The sequence below is a fragment of the Musca vetustissima genome, unplaced genomic scaffold, assembly GCF_032173495.1.
Source record: "Musca vetustissima isolate MV318-11 ecotype Yass unplaced genomic scaffold, APGP_CSIRO_Mvet_v1 utg176480, whole genome shotgun sequence".
Classification (NCBI taxonomy): domain Eukaryota; kingdom Metazoa; phylum Arthropoda; class Insecta; order Diptera; family Muscidae; genus Musca; species Musca vetustissima.
Window position 1 is genome coordinate 16879 of NW_026880681.1, and position 11901 is coordinate 28779.

The following is an 11901-nucleotide window of genomic DNA, read 5'->3' on the forward strand; positions in this document are numbered from 1 at the left end:
ATTTTAAAATTATTTGTTTTTTTTTTTATAAAAAAAATATTTTTTACTTAAAGTAATTTTTTGCTCTCTCTCTTTCTTTTCAGCTACTCTCCCTTAAATTACAAACTCTTTAAACATAATCCAAAATAAATAAATTGGTTAAATTGCAAAGTTTTAAAATATCCTTCCAAGATAAATGGATTAATAAATTCCGACAAAACAAACTTGTACATTTCATCAACTAACTATTGAAATACCACCATGTCCGACCTGGAACGCATAAGACTGGTAATATTGGGTGGTGCTGGTGTTGGCAAAAGTTCCATTGTCAAACGATTTCTATTCAAAACGTATACGGATAAATATCGTGCCACTGTCGAAGATCTCTATAATCGTGAATATGATTTGGGTGGTGTTACCTTGAAGGTGAGTAAAAAAAAAAATATTTCATTTTGAATGAAGGACACATTCTAGGAGTGGATTTTTTAAATAATAGGTTTCAAGGGCATATACATGGTGGGGATTTACACAATAATATTATTTCAAGCTCCTATAAAAGGCGTGTATTTATAAAAGAATATTTTTTTTCAAGGACCTGTACAAGGCGTGGATTTTTTAAAGAATATTTTTTCAAGGACCTATACAAGGCGTGGATTTATTAAAGAATATTTGTTCAAGGACATACGCAAGGCGTGGATTTATAAAAGAATATTTTTCAAGGGCATACGCAAGGCGTGGATTTATAAAAGAATATTTTTCAAGGGCATACGCAAGGCGTGGATTTATAAAAGAATATTTTTCAAGGACATACGCAAGGCGTGGATTTATAAAAGAATATTTTTCAAAGGCATACGCAAGGCGTGGATTTATAAAAGAATATTTTTCAAAGGCATACGCAAGGCGTGGATTTATAAAAGAATATTTTTTCAAGCTCCTATAAAAGGCGTGGATTTATAAAAGAATATTTTTTCAAGCTCCTATACAAGGCGTGTATTTATAAAAGAATATTTTTTCAAGCTCCTATAAAAGGCGTGGATTTATAAAGGAATATTTTTCAAGGGCCAACTGAGGCGTGGATTTATTAAAGAATATTTTTCAAGGGCCAACTGAGGCGTGGATTTATAAAGGAATATTTTTCAAGGGCCAACTGAGGCGTGGATTTATAAGGGAATATTTTTCAAGGGCCAACTAAAGGCGTGGATTTATAAAGGAATATTTTTCAAGCACCTATAAAAGGCGTGGATTTATAAAGGAATATTTTTCAAGCACCTATAAAAGGCGTGGATTTATAAAGGAATATTTTTCAAGCACCTATAAAAGGCGTGGATTTATAAAGGAATATTTTTCAAGCACCTATAAAAGGCGTGGATTTATAAAAGAATATTTTTCAAGGGCCAACTGAGGCGTGGATTTATAAAGGAATATTTTTCATGCTCCTATAAAAGGCGTGGATTTATAAAGGCATTTTTTCCAAGTTCCTATAAAAGGCGTGGATTTATAAAGGAATATATTTTCAAGGACCTATACAAGGCGTGGATTTGTAAAGGAATATATTTTTAGCGGCTTTAAAAGGCGTGGATTTATAAAGGAATATTTTTTTAGAGGCTTTAAAAGGCGTGGATTTGTAAAGGAATATTTTTCAAGCACCTATAAAAGGCGTGGATTTATAAAGGAATATTTTTTATTTTGTATACCCTTCACCACACTGTGGTACAGGGTATTATGTCTTTGTGCACATGTTTGTAACAGGCAAAAGGAATTCAGATAGATGGCTCCTTTTGAGCATATGCATAGAATCACTTTCTGAGTCGATTTACGCATGTCCGTCTGTCCGTCCGTCCATGTATTTTTGTTAACAAAGTACAGGTCGCATTTATAATCCGATTTGGATGAAATTAGGCACAGTTCACTTATTTGGCCCACGGACGAACCCTATTGAAATTGGAGAAAATCTGTTCAGATTTAGATGTAGCTCCCATATATAGTTTCGCACCAAGCTCCCAATATTTGTCCGATTGGGACAAAATTTTTTACAGCGCACTGAATCAGGTCCATTCTTATGTATGTGAATTTTGTTGGAATCGGTTCAGATTTAGATATAGCTCCCACATATAGTTTCGTCCGATTTTATGTAAATGATGCACCAAACTCCCAATATTTGGCCGATTGGGACAAAGTTTTGCACAGAGTATTGAATTAGGTCCAGTCTGATATCTGTGAAGTTTTGCTAAAATCGGTTCAGATTTAGATATACCTCCCATATATAGTTTCGTACGATTTTATGTGAATGATACATCAAACTCCCAATATTTGTCCGATTGAGCAAAAATTCGTGAGATTGCACTTCAATGGTCCTAAAAAGATACTATGCATGTTCTATCTGCAGGATATTGTAGATATTAACATCTCTTGTATGTACCCCAAGTGGTGAAGGGTACCGTATAGTCGACCCCGACCGACTTTGAACTTTCCTTTCTGGATTAAATAATATTTTTTCAAGGACCTATACAAGGTGTGGGTTTTTTAAAGAATATTTTTTCAAGGACCCATACAAGGCGTAGATTTCTTAAAGAATATTTTTTCAAGGACCTGTACAAGGCGTGGATTTTTTAAAGAATATTTTTTCAAGGACCTGTACAAGGCGTGGATTTTTTAAAGAATATTTTTTCAAGGACCTGTACAAGGCGTGGATTTTTTAAAGAATATTTTTTCAAGGACCTGTACAAGGCGTGGATTTTTTAAAGAATATTTTTTCAAGGACCTATATTTACGAGGCGTGGATTTTTTAAAGAATATTTTTTCAAGGATTTATATTTACGAGGCGTGGATTTTTTAAAGAATATTTTTTTAAAGGACCCATACAGGGAGTCGATTTTTGAAAGAATACTTTTTCAAAGACCCATACAAGGCGTGGCTTTTTTAAAGAATATTTTTTTTCAAAGACCCATACAAGGCGTGGCTTTTTTAAAGAATATTTTTTTTCAAAGACCCATATAAGACGTGGATTCTTTAAAGAATATTTTTTTAAGGACCCATACAGGGCGTCAAATTTTTGAAAGAATATTTTTTCAAGGACCCATACACGGCGTGGATTTTTCAAAAAATATATCTCAAGAATTATTAAGTATATTTTTAAAAGTCCTTGACTTTTCTAAATCTTTATTCAAAGTTCATTGCCAATTTTCTCATCGAAAAATCCACATATCCAATTTTGCTGCCATCTACCATATAAACAATTTTCTAATTAAATGTATCCCCTGTGTTTATACGGTCGATTTTCATACTTAAACAAATATTGACTGTTGAAATCCCAGCCGCAATGTTATCAGATTTTCAATCTTCAATCAGTGTGTATATGTGTATGTGTGTGTGCGTGTATGCTTGTGTTAATAATGCAGTAAATTTTCGGCTAACATCCTTTTGATATTCAGCTCCATATGGAATTGATGCATCATCCTCATCATCATCCACAGCAGAAGCAGCAGCAAAGTCATGAAATGCAATTTTCCACAAACTCACACACACACATATATATACACTCACACACAGAGTGAAGACCACAACATTTTCGTTTTTAGTGGGTTTTACCATCAGATGGTATCCTGCATTTAAGATGTGTTGCTACAACTGATGTTGTTGTTGTTTTTGGTAAGTGTCCATCAATGGCTACGATGATGTGGATGATGAGGTCCTGGTCTGTGGCGTATAGAAACTGTTTGTAGATTGTATTTAATAACTAATACATGCTCAATAACAGATTTTGGGCAAAAAATGCTTAAAGCCACATGAACGGACACCAGAGTAGTGGGTCAGTTACATGCCTCAGAATTACCAAATACCGGCTGTAGTGAGGGTTAAATACTTTACTATGAAAAAAATATTTCCTGCAGAAGGGGTTGTAAAGGTCAATTAAAAATAAATATTTAGGTTAATTCGCCTTTGGTAAGGCCTAAAGCAGGATGGGTATTAGCTTTTTAAAAGTGATAAAACATTAATATTTATTTTTGTATTAAAAAATGTTATCGGATGAGTGTTATTATACCCTACACAGGGTATTAAAACTTTGTGCAGCCCCAAGAGTTTGTAACGCAGCGAAATATTGGTCCTAGACCCACCGTCTTATCTCAACTACCGATCGTCTTATCTCGACTAGCTGAGTCGATCTAGACATGTGTGTCCGTCTGTCGATTATAATTTGTAAACACGATACAGGCCACAGTTGTGGACCAATCTTCACGAAACTTTGCATATAGGAAGGATTTTGGCCTAGTGCTTTTGGTAAAGATCGATAAATATTTAGGGGATGATATGTACCAAATATTTAATTTTTGTCGGTTTTTCTGGTCGCTCTGGAGGCCGCAAATATGACCCGAACATCGCGAAATTCTACATGGAGAAGAGGATTGGGCCAGAGAATATGCATGCCTTCTTTGATAAAGACGGTCATTATTTAGTCAAATGGACCCTGACTTTTGTGTGAAAAATGATAAAATTTGTATTCTATGGCGTATATATTTACTCGTGGAGCATATAGACCCGCACAGTTGATAGTGTATCCAAGAGGAATGGTTGACCTTCAAAATGACTCCAATTACATTGTCGTATGTACTCAGATGTGGGAGTTACACACAAATATTTACAGGTGCTTACGTATTCAGATATTATTTAGTAACCCATTACCTCATTAGAGGGCGGAAATATCGCGCTGATATTTCCATGAAGTTCCAATTATGGTCAAAGACAACACCTATAATTTTCGATGATGATCAGATTAAAATTTTTGGATGAAGTGGACCGAAAACTTATTTTTTGTGTTTTCTAGTCGAATATAGGCGAACATCACAACACAACCCACCGTGAAGGGCATCGGAATAAACATCCGAGTTCCGTGGTAGTTGTGTATGGTATCGTAAGGTCGGCCCCGTCCGACTATACTGCTCCCCTCACTGGTATTAAATATTATATTTAATAATTCTCCAATTAACATTTCCTCAATTGATTTTCTATTCCAGGTTGATATTTTGGATACATCCGGTGATATGCAATTTCCTGCCATGCGACGTTTATCTATAGCCACAGCGCATGCATTTATGCTCGTCTATGCCACAACATCTGGACCAAGTTTTCAATGTGTGAAACAATGTTTTGAAGAAATTCGAGAGCAAAGAGCTGACTTTCAAGTAAGTGCAAGTATTTTTATTATCGCAACACTCGCACATGACAATTCCAGGTAAAAATAGAAACAACAAATTAATAAATTCCCTGAACTGTGTTTATTTGTTTAACGCAACAAAACGAAGCAAAACCAACACCACACACCACAAAGTTGCAGTAATTATTCGGCTAAAAAAGTATTTTGTAAAAATGTTGTGGTTATTAAAAAAATAAATGACATGGCAAAAAGTTACAATGAAAAACAAAACAAAAGTCAATTATTTATATATGAAAATAAATTCGCAGAAAATTTTGAGTTATTGTTTCTGATATTGATTTTAATTAATTTCCATGGTAAAAGTCATGTTGCAAATTCCCTTCACCGTGTGTTGTGTTGTGATGTTTGTCTTATTACTATGGCCTATAGATCGATTCAAAAAAAAATATAAAATAAAAAAAGCTTTCCAAATTTATTACCTGATCATTACTGAAAAAATATAGGCGCTGTCCTTGACCATAACTGGAACGTCATGGAACATTTCAAAGCGATCAGCGCTATATTTCCGTCCTGTAGTGTGGTACTAACTAATGTATGAATACGCAAGTACCTGTAAATATTTAAGTGTAACTCCCACATCCGAGGACATACAACAATTTAATTGGTATCAATTTAAAGGTCAACCACTACTCTTGGATATATAATCAACTTCTCGGATCTATGTCCTTCAACAGTAACGATAGACGCCGTAGAATGAAATTTTGTCATTTTTCACACAAAAGCCAGAGTCCATTTGACCCGCTAAATATTGACCACTCTTTATCAAAACACGCATGCTTATACTTTGGCCCGATCCCCTTCTCCATGCGAAAATTCGCGTTGTTTGGGTCCTAATTGCGACCTCTGGAGCCACCAGAAAAACCGACAAAAGTTAAGTATTTGGTCCATTTCATCCCCTAAATATTAGCCGATATTTTCCTTCATTGAGTCCAATTCATCCTACATTCAAAATTTCGTGAAGATTAGTTCATAACTGTGGCCTGTATCGTGTTTACAAAATATAATGGACAGACGGACGGACGGACACACATGTCTAGATCGACTAAGCTAGTCGAGATATGACGATCGGTATACTTAAAGGTGGGTCTAGGACAAATATTTCGCGGTGTTACAAACTCTTGGGGCTGCACAAAGCTATAATACCCTGACATCATAGTTGTGTAGGGTATAAAAATGATTCCTAGGGTATATGGCAGTGTTTATTAATTTGGTTAAGGCAGAGCAATAAGAAGGATTTTTTTTAATTTGGCATTCGGTTTGTAACACCTTGAAATATTCATCGGAAGCCTCATGAAGTATATGTATATATTCTTAATCGGAATATTCTATGTTGAAATCAAACCAGTAAGGAAAGTTCAAAAGTCGGACGGGGCCGACTATATAATACCCTTCACCACTTTGGGTACATACAAGAGATGTTAATATCACAAAATCGTGTAGATAGAACAGGCATTGAATCTTTGGACGACCATTTAGATGAAATCGGGAGAAATTAAATGTGCCATGCAGATAGATATTTCAACCAATTGAAAAAAAAACCATACACATACCATTCTGAAATCAATGAAAAATTGTATGTCAAACGGGCAGACTTGGATTCTTTGGTATACCATTTGTATGAAATCGAGTAAAATTATGTATAGGGACTATATATAAACACATAGAGCTAATGAGCAGCTGTCGCATACACCATTTGTTTTTTGTTATCAGTCTATATTCAATTTAATATATAAGTCCGATATAAAAATCTGAACCGATTTCAACACACCTTATCACACATCATTTTTTCCTCAAATGCATTCGCTATGCAAAATTTTGCGTAATCGGACAAATATTGGGTGTATCATTCGCAGACATGAGTTAGGTGCAGACTCATGTCTATGTGTAACATTTTGTCCCAATCGGTCAAATGTTGGGAGTTTGGTGTATCATTCACCACAAATCGGCCGAAACTATATATGGGAGCTATATATAAATCTGAACTGATTTTAACAAAACTTGGCATACATAAGTATGGGCCTGATTCAGTGCACTGAACAAAATTTTGTCCCAATCGGACAAATATTGGGAGTTTGGTGTATCATTCACAAAAACCGTATATGGAAGCTATATCTAAATCTGAACCGATTTTAACAAAACTTCGTAGACATCAGTCTAGACCTTATTCAGTACCCTGTGCAAAATTTTGTCCCATTCGGACAAATATTGGGAGTTTGGTGCATCATTCACAAAAAATCGAACGAAACTATATATGAGATCTATATCTAAATCTGAACCGATTCCAACAAAACTTCGCATACATAAGTATGGGCCTGATTCAGTGCACTGAGCAAAATTTTGTCCCAATCGGACAAATGTTGGGAGTTTGGTGCACCATTCACAAAAAATCGAACGAAACTATGTATGGGATCTATATCTAAATCTGAACCGATTCCAACCAAACTTCGCATACATAAGTGTGGACCTGATTCAGTGCACTGAGGAAAATTTTGTGCCAATGGGACAAATATTGGGAATATGGTGCATCATTCACAAAAAATCGGACGAAACTATATATAGGAGCTATATCTAAATCTGAACAGATTTTCTCCAATTTCAATAGGGTTCGTCCTTGGGCCACATAAGTGAACTGTGCAAAATTCCATCCAAATCGGATGAAAACTGCGACTTGTTACCAAAAATACATGGACGGACGGACAGACGGACATGTGTAAATCGACTCAGAATGTGAGTCTATGCATATTCTCAAAAAGAACCATAGGTCTATCTCGATTCCTTCTGTCTGTTACAAACATATGCACAAATACATAATACCCTGTACCACAGTGTGGTGAAGGGTATAAAATCGCAATAATACTAGGATGTTTGGTACTTACAATTACATATATCGATTCCTTTTTAGGTCCGCATCCATATTATAATACCCAGATACAAGTTGATTTACTAATGTCTCTCCGTACATCTACCTGTCTAGCTGGCTAGCTGATGTGCACAACAACTTTTAAAGGGAGTAACCGATTTCATGTCTTTCATGTCCACAGTCTCAACATTTTTTTTTAATTTGTTAATCGGATATCAAGAAAATTGAATTGAATATCCGATTTGATCCAAACTTGGCAAATTGTAGTACTTACCACAATTCGCATACCATACGCTCTGTCCGCAACACCAACTGACACTTTTCTACGTGGTTTTTTAAAAGGTCCTTGAAAATTTGTTTTTAAAAATCGATAGGTCCTTGAAAAACATTATTAAAAAAATCAACACGTTGGATAGATCCTTTAAAAATATTTTTCTAAAAATCCATACCATGGATTCAGCTTAGATATGTCCTTGAAAAGAATTCTTTGAAACATCCACACATTAAATAGATCCTTCAAAAATATTCATATGAAAATCCACGCCATGTATAGACCCTGGAAAAGGATTTTTTAAAAAAATCAACGAATACACAAAAAATCAAGGTTCTTGAAAAAAATTCTTTACAAAATCCAGGCCTAGGATAAGTTCTTAAAAACATTTCAGAAAAAATCGACAAAGTGAATAGATCCTTAAATACATTAAAAACGTGGATAAAACCTTAAAACTGTCCATGAAAGAAATTCAGACCTTAGATAGGATCTTAAAAATATCGACAAAAGACTCTGTAAAAAATCCTCTCTTTGAATAGGTTCCTGAAAAAGATTCGTAAAAAAATACGCAGCTTGGATAGGTCCTTGAAGAATACTGTATAAAATACACACATTGAATATGTCCTTAAAGATATTCTTTAAAAAATTCACGCCATAGATAAGTCCTTTACAATTTTTTTTTATAAAAATCCTTAAAATCACAACATTAGATAGGACCTTCCAAAAGACGCCATGTATAGACCCTCGAACAAAATTCTCTCGAAATTCAAAATTCCCTTTTTTAGCTTCTTGAAGAAGACGTTGTAAAAATTCACGCCTTAGATAGGTCCTTCAAAAAAATTCATTCCGAAATCCTCGTCATGGATTTGTCCTCGTAAAAGATGTTTTAAAAAATCCAAACCATGTATAGATTCTTGAAGAGAGTTTCTTTAAAAATCAACGTAATGAATGGGTCCTTAAAACATTCTTTTATGAATCCAGACCTTGGATAGGATCATAAAAACATTTTTAAAATATCGACAATTTGGAAAGGTCTTTAAAACATTCTTTACGAAGTCCACGCCTTGGATATGTCCTTCAAAAAGACTGTAAAACAGTTCACACCGGGGATAGCCCCTTCAAGAGATTTTTTCAAAAATCCACGCCTTAAATAAGTCCTTTAAAAAACCTTAAAAAAATCATGCAATAGGTGCCTGAAAAACATTCTTAAAAAGTCCACGCTTTGTGTAGTTCCTTGAAAAAATATTCCTGCAAAATCCAAGCTTTGAATATGTTCCTGAAAAATATCCTTTAAAAAGTCTACGCTTTGTGCATGTCCTTCAAAAAGATTCTTTAAATCTCCAGATCATAGATAGGCCCTTAAAAAGATTCATTTTAAAACGTCTTGGATAGGTCTTTGAGAGAGAGTCTCTAACATGTCACGTCTTGGAAAGGCCTTTGAACAAATATTCCCACAAAATCCACACATTGTGCAGGGCCAGGAAAAAATAGCTTTTAAAAGGTATTTCTTAAAAAATCCACGACTGTGGAAGTCCTTAAAAAAAATCGTCCCGAACAGCGTGTCAAGTAACAATCAATTGACAGCAATGATACCCGAAATTCATGTTCAACCTCACACAAACGATATTATCAATTTTATTTTGCAATAATAATAACCACAACGAATAATAACCGCAACCAAAAACAACAAAACAAATATATATATTTCATATTACAACAACAATAGCAACGAAATTGTCAAATTGACCTGAAATAAATACAGAAATCAGAATCAAAAACCCCCATCACCATCAACATCCGTACTCAAAGTTATGACCTTTTCAAATATGACCCAGTGTTTGTCATACTATATAACTACAATAACAACAACAACACAACACACAATTGTTACTGTTTGCTTATTTTCATTTTTTCTCCTCTCTGTCTGTCTCTCTCTCCACCTTTTTACTGCAGGACATACCCATAGTTATTGCTGGCAATAAATCTGATTTGGCAAAAACACACCGAGAAGTTAAACTGGAGGAGGTAACAGACTGGGTCTATTGTGAATTACCACGTTTAAGGTAAGTTATTGTTATTGTTGTTATTTGTTCTTCGTTTTTTTATTATTGGTATTTGTAGATTTTTATTGGTATTCTGTGAAGGTGTGTGTGCGTGCGGCTGTGTGCTTTTTTGTTATTGTGTATTTTGCGGTCATTGTCGTAATTGCTGTGGCTGGCCTTTGTGGTTTTATTTGTCGACCAACATTCCAATAGCCCTAAAGTCCAATAGACGACATCTCTGTGATTTGAATGATTGAACACAATTGACACCCTGTTGGCCAAGATTGTGGAGGGTTATAAATGTCAGCCGGCATTCAATCTTAAATCAAAAGGGAAGATTGAGTATTTGTTTAAATGTGTAAAGGGGATAATAACATTTAAAGGACAAAAGATTCAACAAAATCAGTATAGGCCTTTGAAAAATATTCTTTAAAAAATACACGCCTTGTATAGGTCCTCTAAAAAAATTTTCTTTAAAAAATCCACGCCATATTTAGGTCCTTTATTCTTTTAAAAATCCACGATATTCTTTTAAAACTCCACGGCTTGTATAGGTCCTTGAAAAAATATTCATTTTTTGTATAGGTCGTTGAAAAAATATTCTTTTAAAAATCCACGCCTTGTATAGGTCGTTGAAAAAATATTCTTTTAAAAATCCACGCCTTGTATAAGTCCTTAAAAAAATTCGAGCCTTATTTAGGTCCTTGAAACGCCATATTTACGTACGTAGCTGGGTTGTGACAGAACTTTCGTTCCATAAGACGAGCTTAAAAAAGATTTCCAGGCGCGTCGGTCTTTTGCGCAATTTTTCCAATTTGAAGGACCATATTCGGCAATTGGTCTTTTTCTTCGGTCGGTTTTCTACCAATTGGTCTTTCCATTTTATTTTTGGCCTTCCCTTTCTGCGTGAACCATCAGCTGGTTCGCTTTTATATTCCTTCTGGGCTGGGGCATCTTCATTCATTCTCCCAACATGACCTAGCCAACGTAGTCGCTGCAGCTCAATACGTCTAACAATGTCAATGTCCGAGAATAGCTGGTACACTCATGGATCGGCCCATAGATGTTTCGGAGAATTTTTCTTTCAAACACTCCAAGAGCTGCCTCATCTGCTTGCGCAAGTATCCATGCTTCAAATCCATATAACGGCACGGGTAGTATCAGCGTCTTGTAGAGTGTGAGTTTGGTCTGGAGGGAGGTGGCCTTGATTTTGAGTTGTTTTCTCAGACCATACTAGCATCTGTTGGCCATCACAATCCTACTCCGAATTTCAAAACTGATGTCATTCTTTTTGTTTATAGCGGTACCAAGGTATATAAAATCTTTGACTACCTCGAAGCTTTAGTTCTAAAGTTCCACAGTTGCTCCGAGTCTACTGGACGTCTTGCGCGTTGATACCATCAGCTTGGTCTTCTCGCCGTTTACTGCAAGACCCACTTTGGCGGACTCCTTCTCGATTGTTCAAAGGTGGCTGTTACCGCTCTCAATGTTCGACCCATTATATCGATGTCATCGGCGTAGGCGAGTAACATGTGTT

The 11901-nt window shown here is 35.3% G+C and overlaps 1 protein-coding gene across 1 annotated transcript; it reads left to right on the forward strand.

Moving 5' to 3' along the window:
- The first annotated feature begins 236 nt into the window (after positions 1-236).
- On the forward strand, positions 237-10389 carry LOC133326457 (GTP-binding protein Di-Ras2). The gene is made up of 3 exons (XM_061535091.1): positions 237-405; positions 4992-5159; positions 10276-10389. The coding sequence occupies exons 1-3, from the start codon at positions 241-243 to the stop codon at positions 10387-10389; spliced, it is 447 nt and encodes a 148-aa protein (XP_061391075.1). The 5' UTR covers positions 237-240.
- The last annotated feature ends 1512 nt before the right edge of the window (positions 10390-11901 follow it).